At 45.8% G+C, this 24,838-nt stretch overlaps 1 protein-coding gene across 2 annotated transcripts; it reads right to left on the reverse strand.

Annotated features, from left to right (window-relative positions):
* Nucleotides 1-3,811: 3,811 nt before the first annotated feature.
* On the reverse strand, nucleotides 3,812-23,243 carry AK2 (adenylate kinase 2). 2 transcript variants are annotated; one of them, XM_058553590.1, is made up of 7 exons: nucleotides 23,105-23,240; nucleotides 14,653-14,778; nucleotides 12,801-12,911; nucleotides 12,579-12,673; nucleotides 8,142-8,214; nucleotides 6,775-6,970; nucleotides 3,812-4,693 (listed from the first exon to the last, which is right to left on the reverse strand). In XM_058553590.1, the coding sequence occupies exons 1-7, from the start codon at nucleotides 23,201-23,203 to the stop codon at nucleotides 4,689-4,691; spliced, it is 705 nt and encodes a 234-aa protein (XP_058409573.1). In that variant the 5' UTR covers nucleotides 23,204-23,240; the 3' UTR covers nucleotides 3,812-4,688. The 2 variants fall into 2 exon arrangements, with proteins under 2 accessions (XP_058409573.1, XP_058409572.1); XM_058553589.1 differs by lacking the exon at nucleotides 3,812-4,693 and having other exon boundaries at nucleotides 6,168-6,970; nucleotides 23,105-23,243.
* Between the last annotated feature and the right edge of the window lie 1,595 nt (nucleotides 23,244-24,838).

Consider the following 24,838-nt stretch of genomic DNA (forward strand, 5'->3'; position numbering starts at 1 on the left):
CAGAGCTGGCAATAAAACTGAGGGATTCCCCTCTCTTCGGTCCCACAGCAAAGGATTACTCAATTCACGGTCAAAGCACTGATGAGGTGTGTTTGGGAGACGAGGGAACAGGGAAGAAGGGAAGGATGGCATGTGGGCCAAGCTCAAAGTGGGCCATCAACTCTATGTGTACACTCTGTGTGTACTGCTTGTCTCCTGCTCTTCTGGGTTCTTGACCTTACTCTTACTACTTCCTTTCTATTGTCCCTATGCTTGGTTTGGAAAACACTATTTCCAACCAGATGCAGATTTCCCAAGAACTCTAGGGGTTCACTAGTAAAAGCAGCCCTGAGTGCCAGTGGCCTCTGTACCTCCCCTCAGGCTGTGCCCTCTGCCTAGAATGCCCCACCCTCCACATGGAGCCACCCATCCCACCTCCTCCACGAAGCTACCCTCTTCTCTGCAGTCTGACCTCCTGTACCACACAATTAGCTTTCTTCACACCCTGCTTCTTTTCCAAAAGTTTACAACACACATCCGAGCACAAAAACACTAAACATAAAATGACTGAAATGGGGTGAGGTGGGGTAAGAACTTTATTAAGAAACCCTGACAGAGGAAACCGTAGCAATCCCCAACACAAGGGGAATTTCCTCACAGCCAGGGCAAAAAGGAAAACACAGTAGAAAATGAAGACTAGCTAAATAGGAAGCAAAATTACCTCCCAGGTCTAGGCTCAGAGAGATCTGTCCCAAAAGTCTTTATCTAAGGGACATCATACAATGTAATGATTTGCTCTATGGCAATTTTACCCCAAAAGTGCCGATCTGTTCGGCCTGAGGGTTACCTGCACAGGATCTGGGCCTAAGTCCTGCCTTGCCCTTACCCTCTGACACCTTGTCTTTCTACTCCCATCTGCTCTCTACTGGGAACAGCTCATCCCGACTGCACACCTGAAAGGGGCCTTCTGTGAGGGCAGCTCATTGTCACATTGCCCTGGACGACTCTTGACACACAGCTGCCACATTCCCGAGATGTCAGAAGGACAGGGTTCCCTCTGGAGTTATGAAGAACGCAATGCCATCAGGCGTGCGGAGCTGCAGTCTGAGAGAGATGACGGTGAGATAGGGCCAGTATACGTACCCTCCTGTTGCCACCCTTTCCAGAACCCGGGGGGGAAATGGACTCCTCTCTCCCACAGTAAATCGCCCCTCTGACCCTTCTGGAATACAAGTGGTTCCAAGAACTTTGCAAATCCAGTACACTGGAGCTTTAATACCCACAGCAAGGAAGCAAGAACAACAAAAACGAAAAAGGCCTTCCCTGAGGCAGCACTCCCCACTCAGGCCCTTCATCCTGACAGAGCAAACCTACTTGAATTTCTTCTCCTTTCACTCAGATCCACGGGCTGTAGATTTCTCTGTATCACGAGTGCCTGGAGAATCTGTTCCTTCTCCCAGCAAAGTGTCAGAGCAACTGGCGCAGTGGTAAGAGGCTGGGGTGTGGAGCCACAGACCAGGCACACTCTCTGGTTCTGCCATTCCTAGATGTCTGAACCTCACAGTGCACAGACATAACATGGAGATAATAAATAGTACTTACTTCCACGGGGTTATTGAGAAGAAGAAATAAGATAACATATGCAGAACGTACCACACAGTAAGCATTAAATATGTTAACTATATTAACGTTAATTAACATATTAATATATATTATGAAAATACAAAAATACAGACTTCTGTATACAATTTCAGAGGTCCACGGACTTCTAGGGGATCTTCAGGTTAAGAACCCTTAGCTTGGTTTCTGAAAGTCAGGAAGACGACAGCTCCTGCCAACGCCTACATTTTCTCTCCGAACTCCATCAGCCTATACTGAGCACCTGCTGTGTTCCAGGAATCCTGGCCCGCACAAGCATCTTGGTCACCAGTGCTGTCAGCACACTTGAGGGGTGGGGATCTTTTCCAGTCTACTGACGTGAGGTGAGATAACTTGCCCGAGGTCTTATGAGGGAAGAGGTGCTGCTGGAATCTGTTTCCTGACTCATTTAGCTGTCTTCCTGAGGACCGAGGCTGCTCTTCATCCCTCTCTGTTCTGTCTGTGACACTTTGTGTACATAAAGGATCCCAAGACACACACCTTGGATCTTCAGACTGGCAGTCACTTCTTCAAAATCAGCTCTGGCAGTGTGAGTGTCCATGAAAAACACTCTCGTCTGGAGGGGCCCTTCCTGCTGTAGAGCTGTGCGAATAACTAAATCACTTCAGCAACAAGGTCAAGGGGACAGACTCTGGCGTCAGAGACTGCGTTTGTGTTCCGACTCCGCCTCTTATATGTGACCTCAGGAATGTTCTTCACCTCTCTGAGTCTTGGTTTCCTTACCCATAACATAGGAGAATGACAGTTCTGACCGCCTCTGGTGCTTCATGAGGGTCGTGAGGTCATGGCTGTGAAGGCACTGCACAGTACCTAGCATGTCAGTCTTCCAGGAATGGTGGCAGTTCTTACCTTGTCCAATCTCGGTTTCCACATAAGGAAACCAAGCCAAAAGAAGTAAACGAATAACAGCTCGCCCAGTCTTCTTTCAGTTTATTCTTTCCAACCATACCATGCGGCCTCCCGGGCTGGTTTGACAAATATTTCCTCCAGTTTGTTGCATGATGATTCAAGGAAGAAAATTTTCATGGGGCATTTAAATAGCTCAGAGAATGAAAAGATCAGAGCAAATAAATCATGTTGACACCTGAAAATGACTCTGCAGAGGTGGGGAAGTGGTGAAGCCGAAGAGGGAGGAGTTGGCTCAAGGAGCAGGATTTAGTATGCCAGTGACAACCCTGCCTCTCTCCAGAACAAGAGACTCTGAAGAAGAACGGTGGTGCTTCCAGCCAGCTCCCTCTGGTTTCGGGAACAAGCAGTCATTTCTCAGAAACCTCACTGGCAAAGGCAGCCCTTCCAAAGATCATGAGAGCTTCAGTTCAGACAAATGATTTAAGTTCATTATTTCTGGGGAAGAAATGGATTTCTTTTCTTTTTTTTTTTTTTTTTCTGAGGAAGACCAGCTCTGAGCTAACATCTATTGCCAATCCTCCTCCTTTTTTTTCGCCAAAGCCCCAGTAGATAGTTGCACATCCTTCTAGTTGCTGTATGTGGGACGCAGCCTCAGCATGGCCGGAGAAGCGGTGCATCGGTGCGCGCCCGGGATCTGAACCTGGGCCGCCAATAGCAGAGCGTGCACTTAACCGCTAAGCCACAGGGCCGGCCCCGGAAGAAATGGATTTACAAAGAGGCACCCAAGGGTGTTAAAGAGGCAGCTGAAAAAGCAGTAAAAAATCTGGCTTAGAGATTAGAAGCACTGGCTTTCCAGGCTGCGGACAACTGTCTGCTCAACAATTATCCAGCCCAGAAGGAAGCAGATATTTTTGTGCATATCTGGATCCAAGTAACATTTATCCAGTCTGTTGTGTGCCAGGCACCAAGCAAAAAGCTTCTCCTTATAAACTTCATTTAATGTCAATGAGTCTGAGAAGGCGGCATCACCAGTCTTTTTTCAGACGAGGAAACAGGAGCAGAGGAAATGATTGGCTGGGATTTGTTGTACATTCCCTGAACTCAAGCCCAGCACTGTCTACACCAGACCAAGCTGCCTTGTCCTCGGGCTCAAGGAAAGCCTACATATGAGGTCAAGAAGGTGTAGGCTCATCTTATGAGCACACACTTGGACCTTCCTACCTCACAGCTTCTTTTGAGCACAAGAAAGGGCTTCCAAGCCAGATCCAGAATTCAACGTCATTTTACTAGCCCAGAGCCCCTCAAAAAATACCACAACAGGGGATACAAATTTTTAATATACTTTATTGATTTAGGGGCCAAACAAGGCAGCATTTGGTCAGTTAAGAAAGGCACCTCATTGAAAATAATATATCACAGTGCTGTTGAGTGATTCCAGTCACAGGATTTGAGGATGGAAAGAACAATCTTTGGATGATGTTCCTTAGGACACTTGCTCATTTATTAAAAAGCGTCCCTTCACGCACCATGGATGGAAGAAGGCAAGAGCGTAGGACTGTGGCATATGCTGGGTGGCTGCTGAGAGCCTACCCATGAGAGCAGGTGGACTGGTAAATCACTGGGAAGTCAGGAAAGGAGCGAGAGCAGGCTACCCCACCCTTGTCATGACTCCAGTAAACTTGATTTGCTGAGCCACTGCCCCAGTGAACACACTCCATCTCTTTCAAATGTGGAGATGATTTTTTGATCTCATGGTGTGGGGAACCTGGGTCAGTAGTCAAACCCTCCCTGTTCCCAGCTACAGGACAGATAGGACAAGAGTTTGATTTTCTGCATTGCCAGGCTGGCAACCCATGAGGTTCTGAGGTAAAAGCTGAGATCTCAGGGCACAGCTTTAAAAAATATTATCACCAGTCCAGAGTAAATGAAACTTGATTTCTTAGAAATAATACTGCATCTCCCTATTTCTACTTATACCCTCCAATCAGGTTTTTAAAAAATTAATTTTCCGCATTACTTTTAAAGATTCCTACTATATGTAAAAGAAATCGCCTCACCACAACACTGCCGTTCTTCCAATACCCCTCTTGAGCCCCTCACCACTCTCCCCCGACCACCCCTCCCCGCCGCCCAGCACCTAAGAGCAGGGGTCACGCCGCGGGGTGATGAGCAGTGGTGCGGTCTCGCCTGGCCTTCTGTTACTAGGCTGAAATAGAGAGGAAACAAGAGAGAACAAAATGGGTTTTTAAAAACCAAGTAAATATCAGAGAAGGCTGGCATGCACGCCCCAGCAACCAAATGCATTCAACACTGGACATTTCTCTGCCAGGTGAAAGCTCTCACGCCTGTTGAGGTTAAGGCTCTGGAATTAAATGAAGCAAAAATCTAAACCCTAACCGCCCCCAAAGGGCATATGTATCCCCCATGATCTTCTGGTTCTCACCGGCAGCACAAATAGCACACGCACGTGTGTATGCGTGTGCACATGTGAATGTGTATGAATGGATGACAAATATTTGAGTAAGGGTCATGCACATTCAATTAGCAAACATTCAAGGACCTCAACTTTGAGGCCAAGTGCCTGCAACTGTCCCCAGCCAGGGGGAACTGACTCCAAGATTCATGAGGCCACCCTCACCCAGGGGAGGATCCCGGATCCCTGCAGGCATAGCTGACAATTTTGGTTTCACTCCTTTTTCTTGCCTATTCCCAGAAGTCACATGCTTCCCAGAAATGCCCCATGCCAGAACTGGGTTTCCGTTAAGAATGGGTGGAGTTAGTTTACAGCCAGGGAAACAGGCAGAGCAGAGCCAGAACTCACTCGAACCAGACAAAGAGGGAATCAAGATGGCCACATACCAGTCCCCAGCTTCCAGGTGGACAGAGGACAAGCCCTCTGGTAGTCCCATAGACAGCAGGAGAGCTCAGGTCAGATGGGGACTGGGCACTTGAGAGACAACTGCACTGAGTCAGCAGATTATGCAGGGGCAGGCAGCACTATTCACGGGACCTGCCACTGATTTTCTAATGGTTTTCCCAGAGGCCGCTGTTCCTGTGGTCCCTCACAGCAGTCTATTAATTCATCTGTTTGCCACAAATCAAACCAGAGACCAAAAGGCACAGCACTGACCCACAGGAAATGCTTAGTAGTTGGGGAGCTGAGGTTAGGAATAAAAGCTGGTTACTGTCATAGGTTATCTCATTTTTGGGTGATCTTTTCTTGGGGAGACTGTGGCCACCACCATCACAAAGTAAAGGGTGAAGGATTGGATCTGGAAGGGAGAGGGTTTGAGTTTAAAATTTTGGGACACATCTGATTTGGGTTTCACATCCTAGAGAGAGACTGGGTTTGAATAAATTCCAATCAAAAGAATCCAAGAACAGATCACCTCCAAATCACTGTTTCATTCATACGTGGAAACAGAGACTAACATTAAAAATAAAAACTAACAAACCTACCCTGGTCTCTCTTTGGGGAAGTGGACTGGCTGCTCTCAGATGCCCAGCCTGGATGTTCAGGAGATAGTCCGAATTCAGAAGGACCTTTCACCTGGTTTAACTCGTTGGCAATTCAGTTTTCAAACACAGGTCCCAAATGATGCCTATGTTACAGCACCGTGATGCAGACCACAAAAATAGTTCACCTTGGCCTGCCTCTTTCTACAGTGATACCCTCTCCAAGTAATTTCTGGGACTTATAATGAAAGGGCCTTTTTCCTTCCATTGAGGGGAAAAAAATTAATAATCCCTGTCCACACACTGACTCATGGGGCTTTTCACTGTGGGCTGGAAAACAAGTGGAACTCCCTGCCAACAATCCGCCAGCAGGAGCTTTGGCCTTGCCTGACTTCACGTGACCCTGGCCTTCTACTTACCTGATGGAAATGGAATGTAAATATCACGAGGTTTTAGAATTGGGGTGCATGGAAGATACCCGAGTGAGTTTATTTTGGTCAAAAAATAAAATCAAGAGTATGGCTAAAGAAGTAAAGAGCTGGTAAAGCAACCTTCCCTGTAACTGAGAAAGTAGGAGAGTACACACACACTTACACCGATACATACACGCACGCACGCACACACACACAGATGAGATGAGAGTTGCACATATGCCAAAGATACATCAAGCAAGTGCTTTTTTAATCAATACATCAAATGATATTCTTGCTGGCCTGAGGAAGCTTCCCTCTGCCTGCTCTGCCATTCCCACCCACTCCTCCAACAAAGATAGGAAGAAGCAAGAAATTCCTTTTTGGACCCAACATTAGATAAACATAACCCAGTCTTTACATGTGGCTTTGGAGAAGGCTGCTAGGATGCTCGCAAACACGACATCAGGGGTCTGGGACGCATCGATGGCAGAGTGGATCCCTTGTTTACTGTAGTACTCCACCAGGGGGGCGGTCTGAGTGTGGTAGGTCTTCAGGCGGACTTTCAAGGCCTTCTCATTATCATCTGATCGGCGGATCAAGGGTTCCCCAGTGATCTGAGAACAGGAAGAGGGCAATGAAAGGCCAGGATGTTAGCAAGGTCTCATTATCTGATGCCAGATGCAGATTTGAGATGCTGTCTGATCACAAAGGCCATCAGAGGGAAAGACAGACAACCTAGACCCTCTCCAACAAAGAACTATAAAGAACTTCACTACTCTCAGCAAGTTGGTCCCAGGAGCAGACCAACTGGTCCAGAAAAACAGTAACTATGAGGAAAGGGGCTTGTGAGAGGAAGATGGGCAATGTCTTTCTCTCACACCTTTTGCTCAGGCTGTTCAGCTTCCAAGATGAACACTTCTAGGGTCAGAAGCAAGAAAGACAGAGGCCCCTGAGACCAGGAGACTACATCAAAATCAGGCAACTAAGGTTATAATTGCTAACGCAGCTCTGAGTATTTAGCGTTTTTACTAAGGTGTTGGCCATCAACATTCTGGAAGTGGCAAGTGAAGTGAGAAACAACTCTGAATGGTAGAATTCCAGCTTTGTGAAATGTGACTAAGTTGACATGATGGCTTTGGAATCTGTATGACCTGATGAACTTGTCTCATATGACAAAGGTTAAGCCAGCAAATTCTTACTATTGTCTGCATGCTCTAAAACAGACGAAATGGACTATTTACGGCAAATGTTACAGTAAACATGTATGAGATCCTCCCTTTTACATCTGCAAGCAATTGAAGACTAACTTGGCAGTGTTAGTCTAGCCAAAATATTCTGAATCTGTGGGACACAGAAGGGTCACTAGAGAGAAAGGACATTCTTCTGAAGCATGACTGGTCAACAAACTTCTCTTCAGTCCTGTCCTCTCCACCCTGCCTCTAATTCTGGGCTCCCAAGCCGTCTTCTCCTGATTAGGTGACTATTTAGGTCACCATGATGCCAGAAAGGAACAGCTCTGGACAAAAGACAGGTACAAACTGGGCACTGGGAAGCAGCTGGCACTGGTGGCCACCTCAAGTTCAAGCAATAAACCACCTGGAGAGACACTGTATAGATGAGCACAGCCCATGTGATTTATGTGATAGTGCTATTTCTCATGGTTAAGTTAATAATAGTGGTAGAAATAAAGGGAAAATGGAAAGAACAAAGGAAAAAACAAAACAAAAAGCAAAGGAAGAAAGGGGAAGGAAAGAAAAGAAAATGTCCTATTCTGAGTTCACATACGTCATCTTTCATGGGCTCCTTTGGGGGGTTGAACTCCTCATGGTATGTACGGCCACTCAGGGGGTGAATCAGCCTGAAAGACAGCAAACAACCACGAGTCAGGTTGCCTGAAAGTATCCCTGAACCCCAGGGGTCTCCAAGATGGCAAGCAGAGAAGCTGGATGCAAGGACTTTAACCCAGCAGAGAACCCGGTATAGGCATCTCTTGTTTAGGAAAATAACTGGGCTTCAGGAGAGCTGACACCAGAGTATGGTTTCTATTCTGACCCAACATTCAAATGAGTGTCTGGTTGAACTAACTAATATAACTACCTAACTCAGGACTTGAGCAAAGGCACTCCGGTGCTGGTCTCACACAGCCATTCATTCTATTCACTCATTCATTCAACAAACATTTACTAAGTGCCTAGTCTGATTCAGGCCTTAGGCTGAACTCAGGGGATACAGAGCAAGAAGTCAAGACCCCTGCTCACAAGCAGTGCTTAATTTAGTGCGGGAGACAAATGCAGAAATAACTAACTACAGTAAATGTGATAATCCTTTAACAGAGATTTGTACAAAATGCTATGGGGACAGAGGACAGAGAAACTAACCTTATTTTCTAATTTAGTTTGGTTATAAAACCAGAAAGGTACTATAGGAAAAATATGTCCCACGGATGCAAACACCACCAGACAATGGGGAACACCTTTCTGATCACATAGATAAAAGAGAGCCCAACCATCAAAGGGCAATAGTCAAGGTGTCAGGAAAAACGACTTATTAAACAAGTTGTGAGATAAAGAGCCTCAGAAGAAGCTTTTATTTGGCACTGACTATGTAGCTGGTAGCCACATCTGTGCTGTGTCCTCTTAGGCAACAAGCCCCGTGTTCCTGACTGGGAGTGGCCACACCACAGGAGCCCAGAAACCTAAGAAGGGAGGAGGCAGGCCAAACACTGCTCAGCAGGCAGGGCCCACTTGAGTTCGTATGGTTTCCCAATTCTATGCCAACCCAGGTCTGCTTATTTCACTGATGGCTGCTCTCCTCATGAAGGTCTTAGACCAGAGCTTCCCAACATTTTCCCCCTCTTGGCATGCACAGAAATACAGTACTCAGGATAATTGCTCCTCCGGGGAGGTATGGCCACCCCAGCCCTGCCCAGCTGCTCTGATGCGTGAGAGGATCCATATCTCAGCACATCAGTTGGGAAGTCTGGGTTAGATGATCAAAGCCACATCTTTGTAAAACGTGATATTGTGTTTTAACGACAGCACATTTTTGGGGGGGCAAGTGGTCCATTTATAGCATAAGGTGGTCCATTTACAGCACTGGGGAGGGGGAAGGTGACGGCATAGTAAATAAGCTATATTGAATGGGCTGGTGACTGCAATCATGTAATGTGAGTTGTAGGTGGGGTTCCTCTAGTGTATCCACTGGGAGATCCAGGGAGAGGGAGAGCATAGGCTGCTGGGCTCCGCTACAGCTCTGCCCTTGGGAAAGGCAGGGGTTATGAGGTATGCGCCATATTTCTTCACCTTCTGGAGAGCACACGGCACACAGCAGCCAGGATGTAACAAACACGACTCTCTCCTCCACATCTCTACCTCTCTTGCTCACTCCCAAATTCCCTCAGCCCTCCAGATACATATAACACACTGCCCCTTCCCCACTCACAAACATCATTTTAAGAAGAATGGAAGGCTCATTCCCTAGAAAGTAAACAAAAGAAAGTCCAGTCTCCAAGTTCTCAAAATGGGATTGGTCTCAAGTCCCAACCAAAACAGCTCTACGAACCACTGAGCCTGTCCTGGAGGAGGAGGTGAAGATGTGGGGGGATCAGGCCTGGGATTCTACAGCCACTGCTACCTTAAGTGTGACACTGCAGACACCTGTTTTCTCATCCACAAAATGGGGATGGTGTGAGACATTAGGCTAATGACACCAGAGAGCCAACTAATAGAATAATTAGGATATTGGAGAGTCAACATCGAATAGGTTAAAACCAAAAACCACCAACCATACTTATTTAAGAAATAAAATAATGATTCATAAAATTATTACAAGGAGGCTAGAGCTAATTCAGAAGATATTTATAGTGGGGTCCTTATCATATCAAATTTAAATAACACCCATATTAAACCAACTAGTTCTTGATTCTTTTTCTTCCAACAATCAGCATAGTGGACTAGGAGGCAGAAAGTAGGCTTCTGTGCCAGCTCTGCCACTGATCTGCAGAGTGAACTTGGAAAAACACTTTTACTTGTCTGGCCTGTTTCCTCTTCTGTGAGGGAGGGGGTCACACTAAACCACTCACTTCTGAACTGAGAGACTGAGTCTTCTCTCTTTCGCCCTCTACAGCAACTCTGTAGTTTGTTCTTCAAATCTCTCTGTTCCCCACCAGCCAACCCCAGTTAAAAGCCTCTATCACTTCACATAGGGACCACAATCAGGCTCCTAGGTGGGTCCTCGTCTGTTTCTCCTTTTTCCCCACTTTAGCCTGTACGAACCAACTGAATGTTCTTAGAATGCTGTTTTTGCCACAACACCTAGTGGCTTAAGAACATTCCAGGACTCCTGATTCTGTCACGTCTACCCTCTTCACCTTGGCAAGCCTTCCCCAGTCAAGCTCCCATCCTACCTTCCCAATAGCCCTCATTCTACCACCCAGCCCCCCAGACCATTCCTCCAACTCTGGACAGACGTTCTGCCACTGGCCCGAGATAGAGCCCCTCCCCTAACCCATACTCATTCCCGCCTCTACTCCCTTCTGGGAAAGTCTCACCGAAATCCTCTCTATCCAGGAAGGTCAAGTTTGAGGTTGCACCTCTCCTGGCAGCCTTCCCTCCTTGCCCGCAGACTCTCTTCTTGGACTTCCTACTGCACTAAGCAGCTCAGGTTTCATGTATGGCTTGTAGACTCTCTGAGGTCAGAGATGGGCACCACCATACTGTTCTTTTATAGCCTCTCCTGGTCCCCTGCCCCCAGAGTCTAGTACTGTGCTGCACACAAAGCAGGCACTCGGGAAGCTGGGTCAATCGAATCAAAGGCCTCCAGTGTCATCTAGTACTGTTAACATTTGCTTTGCATGTCAGGGAACCCACCACTGCTGATGTCCCTTCCTGTCAACCCTACAGCTTCTTGGCCTACATCAACTTTATATGTCTACTCTGTGCCAGTGGGGATGCAAAGAAACAAAAGTTCCTGAATTGAAGGAGCCTATGGAATAGCTAGAAACATGAATCCTGGACATTTGATTAGAAAATTAGAATCAGGTGGATCCCATCGTATCTAATATCCAGGAAAACACCTCTAACACTCACTCTGCTGTCCGTTTACATGTCTGCCTCTCTCCTGGAAGAGATGGACTGCAGACACATGGAAAAAATATTCAAGCTCATTAGGAAATCAAAGTAATAAAATTTATAGTAAGAAAACATTTTACTCCTAATTAAATCCAAAAATTTATATGTGCTATAATGGTCACAGTATCAATTTAACTGGAAGAAACACAAATGTACAACAAGAAGGGAACAAGTAAGTAAATGATGGGTCATCTACTCTGAAATATGCAGCAATTAAAAATAATGGTCATGGATGTCTGGTTGAAGATGATAGGCTGATCACCTTCCTGAGACTCCTTTAAAATGACTAAAGGATAAAAAGAGCTAGAGCCCAAGATAAAGACGAGAATAGGAGGGCCTATTAATGGTTGAGAGAGTCCAACATATTTCTGGAAGGTACAAAGCAGATGGTTGAGTGATCAGAAATACGGTAGAGGAAAGTGTAGCCTACAGCAGTGGTGATCTTTCACGGCAAACATGTTCAGAAGCAGAAACATTTTTGTGTTCAATGTTGACTACTATAGAGAAAGAAGCACTTTAAGACAAAACATGCAAAAAAATAGTGGTTTTGGCTAAGGTGGCTGTACCACGTGCAAATTTTTCCTCAATTTTCTAAATTTTCTGTAGATGGTCATATTCTTTTTATAATTAATAAAAAGCCTACAGCAAGGTATGGCAACTCCAACTGAAATCAGATTTTAAAAAGCACTAAAGTGAAGATACACAGGTAAGGAATTTAATATTTCTTAAGCACCTACCATAAGCAAGGCTCTGAACTATGCACGTTACGGTATCTAACAAGCACAACAGTTCCCTGAAGCAGGTATTACTAACCCCACTCTACATATGAGGAAACAGCCTTGGAGAGCTTAAGAAACTTGCCTAGGGTCAGAGTTAAAAGGTGACAGGACTGAGATGCTGTCTGACTTCAGATCCCTTGCTCTTCTTTCCACATCCCCATCCCATGTCACCAGTTCAGTGGATGTCACCAAATAAGATCAATCCACGTTGAAATGGCACTAAGCTTCCTGGCTGGGGTTAGGCAAGAGCAGTTCCCGTGGTCTGACAAAGCTCTGAGAAGCACGAAAAGAAGGGACCTTCAGGGGTCAAATACCTTCCTGTGATTCTCCGGATCAGCAGAGAGTCGGGGATGCTGAATTCAATCACAGAATCAAGCTTCTCTTTCCTCTTCTCCATGAGGTTGTCAAGCTGTAAAAGAGCATGTGGCCCACCTAAGCTCCCAGAGCTTGATCAGACCCATTTCCCTCACATGAATTAAGAGATAAAGGCCAGAGTTGGCTTTCATGCAGTGGTGATACAAAACCAAGCCACTCACCATTTCAGCCTGTCTCACAGTCCGAGGGAAGCCATCTAGAAGAAAACCATTTTTGCATGGAGGGGTCTCCAAATTCTTCTCAATGAGCTCCACTACCATTTCATCGCTCACCTGGAAGTCAAGAACAAAATAGCCTTGGGTTTAAATCTAACTGGATGACATTAATCCAACTCCAGGGTCACAGGTTTGTGTCTGTATAACCCGATTACTAAACAGCATGTTTTCTTGACCCAAAAGAAGCAAAAATCAGAGCAAATGTAGGGTAGCTCCATTTGGAAGATTCAGTTTCATGATATTTCTGTGATTGCCATATACACATTCTCTTCCCTTGAGATTCTCCTGTGTCCCAATCTGGGTGAGGGAAGAGAATTTCACCGCCTGTCACCCCACCAAGAGAGCTCCATGTCTTAGGTCCTGAAGGACTCCTTGGCCAGTAGAGTCCTAACCATCAGATAACAACTTATCAGCAATCAGCTGTCCTCAAGGCACAAAAAAGATGAAGGCATATCGCTGAGAGATCACTTGAGGAGGGCTCCAGGAGAGAATGGGGGTTGGTTGGCCAGAACACAGAAAGGCACCAACTTTCCCTGTTTCACAATTTTGATTAGGCTAACAGTAAAGTGACCCAGGCCATCCTGGACATGAGGCAACAGACAAGTTCACTGAATTGGCAAGATGGGGTCAGACCAAGGAACTGAGAAGCCAGCCCAACACAGCTCTAAGCCTCTCTAAAAACCCCAGTGAGGACCCTTCCCAGCTTTCCAAAACTGGTTTTCCTACTGGGCCTTCATAGAAAGAGAATTTCTTTGCCTGCATTACAGTGAATGCTGCCCATCTTATCTCCCGGGACCAGCTGTGAACCTGGGGACAAAGTAAGTGTGAGCTCTGTGACTAAGTGAAGGCTGGAGATAAGTAATCTCATTGCCACATCCTAATTTTTCTCAGTACAGGATCTTCTGCCAAGACTCAAAGTCCGAAATATCCAGCTTTCTGGCCTGACTCAAGGCCTCACTAACATGAAGGGAAAGCTAGGAGTAAAGGGGCAGGTGGGCGGGCAGCCAAGGGTACTATTCGATATAGCTACAGAATCCTAAAGCCTGGCAAGAGATAACTCGGGGATGCAGGCAAAGCCCAGCACTTTCCCCAAACAACATTTTAGGATGCGAAAAGACCAGATGGCCAAGCACAGAATGACTTCTGAAGGTGATTCCCAGAGGCCACGTCCCAGAATAACTCAGTTACAATTAAGCTCTGGCACTAATCAAAGAAGATTTAGTAGATAATAGATGGTATTTGTCCAATAGATCAACTGGACCAAAAACAAGAGACAATGCTATTATCTCCCCTAAATAGGAAGGATTACTTTTGTCAACTGCCAAGCAACTCCTCTGTTAGAGACATAGAACACAGAGTCACAAAAGTAGATTAAAACACTTAGTGGCCTCCCGAGTCCTCTCTTGAATACATCCTTGAGTTCTGGCCTAGGGATGGCAGTTTGATTTTTGGCCCTAAAAATTGGGTCTATTACAAAATGCATTAGCACAAAGGAACCTCAAGAATACTGTAAATAAAATAAATTCAGAACAAACCAAGTAACTCGCTACTCTAAAAGTTCATATAATGTGCCAGTTTGTTACAACACCCTGTAGCACAGGGCTGCCCAACAGAACTTTCTACCATGATGGGAATATTCTACATCTGTGTGGCTATCAAACACCTAAAATGCAGCAAGTGAGACTGAGGAACTAAATTTAAACTAATTTCAATAGCTACATGTGGATGGTGCACCATATTAGGCAGTGCAGATCTAGACTCTGAGGAATATCAACATTCACTGTGCCACCAAACCTACCAGTTTCCCGGCATCCATAGTTGCCTTCAGCTTTTTTCCCAGCTCTGAGCCAGAAGCCACCATGGCCCTCAGCATGTCCCCAGTAGCCAAATGGCAGACACAGAAGTTTTCAGCCAATTTGGGTGCCTGTGGAGGGGAAGACAAAAACCAAGATACAGTTAACACTGCAGGCCCTGGAGTCAGACTGCCTGGTGTGAACCTGGCCCTGCCACTTATTGGCTGTGTGAACTTTGGCAAATGCCTCTTTCCCTACCTGTAACGGTTAAGAGTACCTTATATTATAGTCTAATGTATAATGATTATAGGGTTGTAGTAAGAATTACATGAGATAATACACATAAAGCATTAAAACAGTGCACATAGCACACAGGAAGCCATCATAAACATGAGCAATTATCACTACTTCCACTAGATACACTAGGACACATAAGCCTCGCTTCCCCATTATAAGTGAGAAGAATAAAAATAGCAGTAACAACACTTCACGTGGCTGCTGTGAGTTTAAATGAGTTCTGGGGGGGAAACAGATTTCCCCCAGACAGACCCAGTTTTTCCCCTGTCTGTCACAAGGGAGCTGCATTATCTTGGCCAAATCACTTAACCGCTCAGAGGCTCGTTTCCTTGTCTGTTTAAAATGAAGGCAAAAAGGCTCCATCTCAGAAGGTAGCTGTGAGGCTCAGAGGAGATATATACGAAGAGCACTTGGCAAAGAGGAAGCACTTACATGTCAGTTGTAGGAGGCAGTATAGCCTTTTGGTAAAGGGTATGCGTTTGAGAGTCAAACGGCCTAGGTTTCAGACTCCAGGTCCCCCAATCACTAGATAGACACGTGACTTGAGAAAAATTATACTACCTCTCTAAGTTTCAAATTTCCTCTAAGTAAAATGGAGATAGTGACAGTACCTACATCAGCGGGTTGTTGAGATTACAGGGAATTTGGCATATGCAGGGCCAGGCACATGGTAAATGCTCAGTGAACATTAGCTGTTACTGTAACCCGCGCCCTACTTTCCACATTCATTCATATGGAAAGAAAACACCTGCGGATGCCTCTTCCAAGAACCCTGCTGGGATCCAGGGAGACAGATGAAGAGCAGACACAGACCCTGTCGTCTTGGAGCTCACGGTTTGGAGGACTACACATCAGAATAAAGACTAGAACAGGAAGAGAGCAGGACAGTTCAACACTGGTTTTATAGTGGCAAAAAAGGACGCAGAATTCATGAGGAATAGAATCAGTTCAAGGAGCTTAATTCTTAGCTTTCTGGTTCAATTGTTTTATAAAATAAGTAGGGTTGGATCCTTGTTCAAACCAGTCCATTGGGAGTTTTCTTAGGCTCACCCAATAAAAGCTAAATAGATGGGGCTCAATGCAGCAAATTCTGGTTTGTGATTCATGGACTGATTCAGTGCAAGCAAAGAAATGACTTTATAGCAAAATGGAACCCAGATGAGAAGGCACTGAAAATTGCACTGTGGAAAATCAATGAAGGTCAGGACCCTCTGGCAATGGAAAACCTTCAGGTCCTCCAGGCTGGCAGTGGCCATACCAGAGGACTCTACTTTTCTGCCAATCTCGCTTCTTGGTTGTTGAAATTAACTTGGGTGAAAAATTTGGAAGTCAGGCTTGTTCAAGCGGAAAGGCTGACCAAAACACCGGAGAAGAGCTGTTAGCACAGAACCTAACTGTTCTATTTTTATCACCCCCAAACTGCGGGACTCTTATGTGCCATTCCAGGTGACTGGATTCTACAGCTGTATGAAAGAACCTTCCAACTGGGAAGACAAGGCATGGTGGAAGACTAACGCCTTCATTCCCTGTTGGCTGCATGGAAGTCAGCGTGGTGCGCTGCAAAGAGCATGGACTTTGGAGTCAGATTTGTACATGGATCCTGGCTAAAGCACTCAATGGCTGTGTGACCTTGGGCTAGTTACTTAACCTCTCAGAACCTCAGTTTCCTCACCACTCAAACGGGGATAATGTCTACTTCATAGGTCTGTTGTGAGGATAAAATGAAATAAATTACCCAAAACATCAGACACACAGGAGGCACTCAATAAAAGGCCTCCTTCCACGGTCTTTCTTTTTTGCATCACTCTTTACTTCAAAGTGCAGAGGAAGCCTGACGAAATAACTTTATTATATTCCCCTCACACTTCAAGCTTACGCTTTAGAGCAATGCTTCCCTACTCCAAAGCACCCGGGGGTGCTGCTAAAATGGATTCTGATTCCATAGGGTGGGGCCTGAGCATCCGCATTTTTAACAAGCTTCCAGGCCCGGCTGTGCTGCTGGCCCCTGAGCCACTTGTGTCTCCCTAGCTCTGGACTGGTGCTGAGCCTAAGAAACAGGCTCATCACCTCTGAGAACCTTCTGGGAGAGGAGAGGGGTTTTGAGGCACGTGTGTAAGAAGGGCTAAAACCACTAGGGAAGCAGCATGGGGGGCTTGGTGTTCTCAGACATCAGTGTATTATCACAATCATCTGGGGCACTTGCTGAAAAACAAAGCCAGGCCCACCCTTAAAGTTTCCCACTGAGTGGTTCTCAGGTGGCGCCCTAGGATTCTGACGCACAGTATGTGAAGCCCTGGGGCAGTGGTGCAAGACAGAGTTTTATAGCGACACAGATCTGGGTTGGAAACTGGGAGCTACAGTTTACTCACTGTGTCACCTGGACCAAGTTATGCAGCCTTCCTAAGGCCTCAGTTTCTTCATCCCTAGAGTACAGATAACAGTGCCCACTTTCAGAGCTGCTGTGGGGGTTTAATAAGGTTGCAGATGCAAAAGCATCCAGCATAGTGCCTGGCATCTAGGGAAATAAAGGGAAACTATCAGCCGGTGAGATTTGATTTAATCTCAAACTCACTTGTTTCTCACTTGGAAATCATCTTTCTGCCTCCAGTCTTTCCTGCTCCGACCTCCAATGCTCCTGCATGTGCAGCTGGAATCATCTCCTAAAATACCGTTGGACATGCTACTCCTGCCCCCCAACCCCCGAACACACACACAATCAAAAGCCTTCAACATCTCCCCAGTGTGATAGGAAAGAAATCCAAATATCTTAGCCTAGCACTCTGTCCCCCACAATCAACTTCCTATACCTCCCAAGCTCTTCAAATGGATCTCCCCAAGTCCCCTATCTATATGCCCTGCACCACTGCAAATCGTTGCTCCATGTATGATTCCCAAACACACAACATAAGCCTCTCTCCAGACATTGGCTCATGCTCTTCTCTACGCAGGAATGCCCTCTCCCTTCCCCTACTGGTCAAAGCTCTACCCTTCTCTGTAGTCAAATTCTGAGCATCTCGCTCCCACCTCAAAACTTCCCCAACTATCCCTCCTGCCTCTAAGAAGGAATCATATCAACATCAGTAACTTTGAGCGTTTGCAACAAGCCAAGCAATTTTTCCATGCATTGTTTTACAGTATTTAGTACGCACAAGACATAACAAACCCATGAGGGAGGAACTATTTTTATCTGCATTTTACAAATGAAATTCAGAGGCTAAGTTGCCCAAGATCACATCGCTTGTAACAGCAGAGCTGGCAACCGGCCTCAAGACTATCAAGACCTCGCTCTTACCCATGACACTATATGGCCTTATTCAGAAACAACCACCACCACCCACAAAGCCTTAGTGGCTGTCCTTGTGGAAGGGTGCGTGTGTGTGAGACAGAGACTGGAAGGGAGCACAAGGAGGACTACACAACATTCTGTTTCTTGATATGGGTATAAGCTACACAAGTGTGTTCACACTGTGAAAATTCATCAAGTCGCTCACTTATGATATTTGCACCTTTCTCTCTCTTATATTATACTTCAATAAAAAAGTTTATAAAAAATCCACAGAAACCTGTGTTTGAATTTCAGCTCTGCTTCTTAACTTACTATGTAACTTTAGGTCAGTAATTCTTTGAGGCTATTTCTTCATCTATAAATTGGGGATATTACTACCAACATCACTGGGTGGGTAGGAGGAAGAAGGGATGACTCGCAACAAATATAGTTCTTGTTCTAACCTGGAACTATCCCAGCATCTGTCAGTCACTCATCTGACACTTCCCACATGGTACTTTGCACTAGTTATGTATTGTTTGCATGCATGCTAATTTCTGCCTCTACACCTAGATTAATAGCAACAATGTAAGATGGTGACTCTGCTCAAGAATCACACAGTCATGAGTTTAATCCTTCCTCTGCTACTTACTCTATGCAAGTTACTCCACGTATGTCCTGGGGCAAGATACAGCCTCTGAGCCTAGATTTATCAGTAAAAAGGTATGGATAGCGATAGGACCTACCTCCTAGGGTTGCAGGATTAAATCAGATGACACATGTAAAGTCTTTGGCTGGGGGTCTGTCACATAACAGAGCAAAGGGTGACTATTTGTAATATTAAACCCTCTTGAGGTCAAGGGCTGCTTTCTGCATTTTTAACACTGTACTTATCCAACAAAATATGCACAGGGTAGGAGAAAAATCTAACCCAGGGGAGCAGACAGCAACAGAATGAGCAGGAGCTTTGGAGTCATTCAGATGCAAGATCTGCCAATGACTTGCTATGTAACCTAGAGAACAAGCTCTCTGAACTTCAGTTTCTCTAACTGTAAAAGGGGGAATAAGAGTGTGGGTCTCACAGAGTTGTTGTCTTTGCATTGATGTAACTGACAGAGCCTGACCTGCAAGATGGTAGCTGATTGCCTAAGAGTGCCTGGCCTTGAAGAACTGGTATCATTGCACACGTGGAAGAAACTGTGAACAGGGGCTGACAGAGAAAACAGGAAACACACCTCGATTTAGGCCACACTGTAGGAACATCCAACCCCAAAAGAGAGACAGGGAAGTAAGGTTACATAAATAAAAGAACAAAACCAAGTATTATAGCCGTTTTAAACATTGTCATGTTGATGCAAAAGCAGTAGTTTAAAAATGTTTAATTATTTCAGTTAAAAATGAAAAGTTAAACAAATACATAAAATACTGAGTTATGCAGGTATAAAAGGAAGTACTAGTGGAAAGAAAACAAACATAACTAAGTAGGCACTAGGCACTAACCCAGGTTAGGGATTTTACATCAGAGATGGGAAACATTTACCAATGGGGGCCAGGCAGGCAATGCAAACGAAAGAAGTGGGTCAAATGTAAGCCGCAGGCGGCGAAGAGGGCTATGCAGGTGACCGGGGAGCACATGGACCATCCAAAGCGGCATCGCCACTCAACTGCACGCCATGTCGGAATGCAGGCCCGGAGCCACCACATCTGACTTCTCAAGAGAAACTGGAGCTCTGGAGTTTTAAGTGAAATTTCACAACTGCAAACGCTCTGTGGTCAACTTATTTTGAAAGCTGACAAATAAAAGGAACAAATCAAGCATTATCCTGTCTTTTCTATACAAACCATACCAAATAGTAGATGAGAAGTTTCTCTTTATAGAAACACTTCAGCTAATAAATGACAAGGTAATGATATAATTAGAACACCACCATTTTGCCACCCACAATGAATTCCTGGACCCAGGCACTGACCACCACAGAGACAAGCAGACATGATCTGCTGCCTAATCGACAGCACAGCTCCACCTGTGACAGTTGGGCCAAAACACTGAACCCAGACCTGGTTAAGTTTAGGATCAAATCACCAATTTACAGAAAACAGAAAGATGTTAAATACAATAAAAGGGGATACAATAAAAAAATCCCAGAAAGAGAGATACTCCCAGGACAAACAACTCAGTTCCTTCCACAAAAAAAAAAAAACCTGCAAGAAAAAAAAGGGGAGAACCTTTAAAAGAGACTTAAAATGATCACATTTGTGAGACAAATGGAAATGTAAACATTGACTGCTATTAAAAACTGCTAATTTTTAGGGGTTATTGTGTTTGTTCACAAAAAAGAATTTATCTTTTAGAGAGATACATGCTGAAATATTTACAAATGAAATGCTATGAGGTCTGGGAGCTGCTTTGTGAAGGGAGAGTGGATGGGGAAGGAATGGCCATGAGCTGAGGATTGCTGGGGCTGGACAATGGGTACATGGGGGCTCATTATACCATCCTGCCTTCTTTTCTGTATTCAAAACTCTTTACAATAAAAAGTTAGGGTGTGCCTGCAGGCTAAATGCTGCTATAGGCTGCCACTTTGCAACCTCGGATTTATGAACTCTACTGTTTGATTTTTAACTCCATAAAACTACAACCACCAGTATTCCTCTTGTGCCAATTATGGAAAGAAAGGCGTACAGAGGTCAGTCAAGTGACTTGTGTAAAGCTTACTCTTTCCTTAAGTCCCAGCTCTAATCACATCTCCTCTACTTCCATGAAGCCTTCTCTCACCAACTCCCACCCTAAATGCATCCTTATAAATCAGCTCATAAGTATAATTTTCTTCACAACTTCCTGAATGCATCACCCTTTATACTGAAATACATCCGAGTTGGTGGAGGGGGAGAGATGTGTTACTAAGATGAGGGAGTCAATAATTACTGAACACCTACTATGTGCCAGGTTGTCATCTGGGTACCTATGGGTGCTTTACAAACATATATAACATCATCTTCCAATATCCTGGTGAAATTTTGGTCTACATGGGCAAGGACCTCATCAGTTTTGTTCACTGCTCTATCTCCAATGTTTTGGTCCTCATGAAATGGTGAATGAGCAAGGCAGGTATTATCCCCATCTTTCAGGTGAGAACACTGAGGCTAGAAGTTACAAAGCTTGCTAGATTATAAAGCCCTTATCTTAGCACCTGGATAAGTTGTCCATTTCACAACTACTGCAATTATTAACTTCAATATGAACTAAGAAAAAATAATCAATGCATTTGAGCTACCCTGTTTATACCTGGTCACTCATAGCAAATATCTGCAGAGTCTGGGATTAAATATTCCTAGGCCGAAGGTTACCTAATAACAGGATGGTAGCAACAGGGAAGAGGAGACTTCAATGTTACTGAGGACAAGGGGATTAGGTAACAGGGAGTTCCAAGGACCAATCAGCTCTGGCTATCAAGAGAAAAGGGAAAGGAGTTCTTCTTGACCTAGTCCCCAGAGGCAAAAAGCAGTCACAGGAAGGAACTGAATCTCCCAGACTTCCCTTCTCCTCATTACACACATGAATCTGTGTCCTTCACCCATTTCCAGTAATCTTTTGTGTGTGTGGGAGGAAGACCAGCCCTGAGCTAACACCTGATGCCAATCCTCCTCTTTTTTGCTGAGGAAGACTGGCCCTGGGCTAACATCCATGCCCATCTTCCTCTACTTTATGTGGGACGCTGCCACAGCATGGCTTAACAGGTGGTGCGTCAGTGCGCGCCTGGGATCCGAACCGGTGAAGCCTGGGCCGCTGCAGCGGAGCGCGCGCACTTAACCGCTTGTGCCACCGGGCTGGCCCCTTTTCCAGTAATCTTATCAAGTGCCAAGTAATATGCTGGGTGCCGCGGGGGTCCCAAGAATCAATAAGACAAGACCGTCCCAAGACAATGCAATCCTTGCAAGTGCTAGGAAGAGAACAGTGGGCACAGAGCAGGCCCCCGAACCCCATTCATTTGGGAGCTCAGACTTTCAGGAATTCCCTCTTTAGAACCTAACAACAAGCAAGAGCCCCAGGCTTGGGGAGGCAATGCCAGACCCCAGGCAGGAAGGCGACATTGATAATCCAACCTATGGGCTGCCAAATCCTAAACGAGATCATAAATTCCAGCCTTGATCTACCGGCCCGTTACCTCCCAGACACCGTGAGGCCCCGCAGTGGGCTAGGGCAGAGGGTAACTTCAGACTCCAATCAGCTGGCGCCCCATGGCTCCTGAGGTACCAGGCTCCATAAAGTGAATTTCCCCAACTTGGGAAAGCCACCTGACCTCTCTGGGCCTGTTTCCCTACCTGTACATTGAGGTACCCTCTCCCATCCCCCAACTTCACTGGCTCACGCAGGCCATACTTCGATTCTTTGAGCAGACTCCTAATCAGCACATGCCAGCTCCCACTCTGCCCCACGTGCTGGATATGCTCCTCCACCTTCAGTCATTAATCGTTATAAGAAATGTCCCCTACCCTGAATGCCTGGAACTTAACCCTGGACAATTCACCCCCAAATTTCACACGGAGTCTGGGGTCCCTGCCTCCACTCAGGCTGTAATCTAGATGCCTCAGTCCAGGACTCACCCTACCCCCCAAACCCTCTCAGCTTCTAACTCCTTAAAGGATCTCATCAGTCCTTAGATCCCCTAACACGACAACTTAAGCCTGGATCCCTCAAGAACTCTAATCCTAACTCAGACTCCCTTGACCTCCAATTTGGACCCTCCCCCAAACGCCTTACCAGAACCCCAGACGCCAGCCAGGGTCCCCCGAAGCCTCAGTCCGCGGCCCCGCTCTGGGGCGATTCGGACCTCCGGTTGCCCTGACCTTGGAGATCTACGGGCTCCCATGTCAAGCCCAGCCCTGCAACTCACCTGGGTACCCTTGCCGGCCCCCGGCGGCCCCAGCAGCACAGCCCGGATGCCTTTAGGATGTTCTCTGGCCGGTTCGGCCACGGACGCGTTGGGAGCCATGGCCGCCGTAGCCTCTCACTGCTCAGCCACCCTGCACGCCTAGCAGGTCCAGCGCTTCCAAGCGAGCGCGCCACGCACGCCACGCACGCCCCGTTTGCCGCTTACACTGGCCCGTCGACACGTCCGTCATTCTTCTCCGCCCGCCCCTGAGCGAGACGGACACTGCAATTTACCAACCACATGGCGATATTGGGGAAGACTGTTTTTGATTGGACAGAATGAGTGCCGGAGCAAGGAAGGAACGGGCCGTCATGGACCGAGGTGGGTGGGGCTCGCGGCGAGTACGCGGAGTGGGCGGGAAAACGTGAAGCCAGGCGGGAGGCCCCGCTGGGAGTTCTAGTTAGACTTTGACAGTTAATGACACCGGCAACTCCCGTGAAGTCCTATGAAGTTGCCCGCGGGAGTGTAAATGGGTGAAATGTCTTAGAAGACAAATTGGCAATATGTATCAAATATCCTTGGGTCCCGCAATTCCACTTCCAGGATTCAAAGGACATAATCAAGCATACGCGTAAAGATTTGTGTAACCAAGATGTTAGTTGTAGCACTTGTAACAGCCAAAAAGCCCAAAACAAACAAACCAAAAAACTAAGGCAATATCCCAAATGTTTAACAATGAGAGATTGGTTAAAAAAATTGCAACAAATTTGTTTACTCGTATCCCCCCATCGTTTAAGATATTTAATCACATGGGAAAACGTTCACCAAACAGTTACCAAAAAATCGCAATTTTGTTTGATAGTTACAAGTGATGATCTCTGTATAGTGTGATTACAGGAGCTTCTCCTCTTCTTCGTGCATTTTTGTAATTTCAAAAAGTTCTATAATGAATTCTACAATAAACAGATATTACTTTTAAACTAAGAAAATGGCCTTTTGAAGTGGGGAAAAGGTAGTTTTTCTCAAAAGAGGCAACCTTCTCTTGGACAGGCAAATAATTTCTACAGCTCTTTGGTGTGTGAAAGTGTCATCCACACCCCCTATGAAGCAATCTCTGAGGCCTTGGCAAGACCTGCCCCAACGGCCCATTTGGAACTTTGCGGAGAGTGTGATTACGAAACAATTGTGTTTCCCCACAGATTCAGAGCAACTCATTTTCCACATCTTGGTAATGAATTTGCTATCCCTTCAGCTTGGTCTCTTCTATTTCACCTCACTGAAGATTTAACATTCATTCCTCATCTCCACACTGGACTTCTACAAGGTGCCTGATCTTGAAGGAGGGAGGGATTGTTACACCTATTTTTCAGGAAGATATGCAGTGACCAGCCTAAAGCCACACAGCAGCAGAGTCACAATTAAGACTGGAGATGATAAGTTGGTGCCCCAGAGCGCACAGGGTTCCTGGGGGTGGCGAGCAAGCATATTTCTCTGGTGGATGCCTCTATGTGGCCAAAATTCACTTCAATCCAAGAAGACCAGAGTTTATCAAGGTTTGCTGTTCCCAGGGCACCAGGCAAGGGACATAGGAGCAGCCTTCCCCTTCTACCACCGATCCCTACAGTGATTCTGACCAGGCGTGGACCCCCCAGGAAGGAAAGCAACTAGGACTACATGTAAATACACAAAATGTAAGGTTTATTCATTCAATTTTTTAAAATGTCCTAGTCTTTGGGGCATACTAAGGCCCATAAA

This window comes from Diceros bicornis, chromosome 13, assembly GCF_020826845.1.
Source record: "Diceros bicornis minor isolate mBicDic1 chromosome 13, mDicBic1.mat.cur, whole genome shotgun sequence".
In the NCBI taxonomy this organism is placed as follows: domain Eukaryota; kingdom Metazoa; phylum Chordata; class Mammalia; order Perissodactyla; family Rhinocerotidae; genus Diceros; species Diceros bicornis.

Excerpts from the sequence above, each read along its gene's own strand:
- AK2 (XM_058553589.1), bottom strand. The coding sequence starts at position 23,203 with ATGGCTCCCAACGCGTCCGTGGCCGAACCGGCCAGAGAACATCCTAAA. Across the intron at positions 12,674-12,800 it reads CTGTGAGACAGGCTGAAATG|CTTGACAACCTCATGGAGAA; the intron begins GTGAGTGGCTTG and ends GCTCTTTTACAG. Across the intron at positions 8,215-12,578 it reads ATCCGGAGAATCACAGGAAG|GCTGATTCACCCCCTGAGTG; the intron begins GTATTTGACCCC and ends GCTGTCTTTCAG.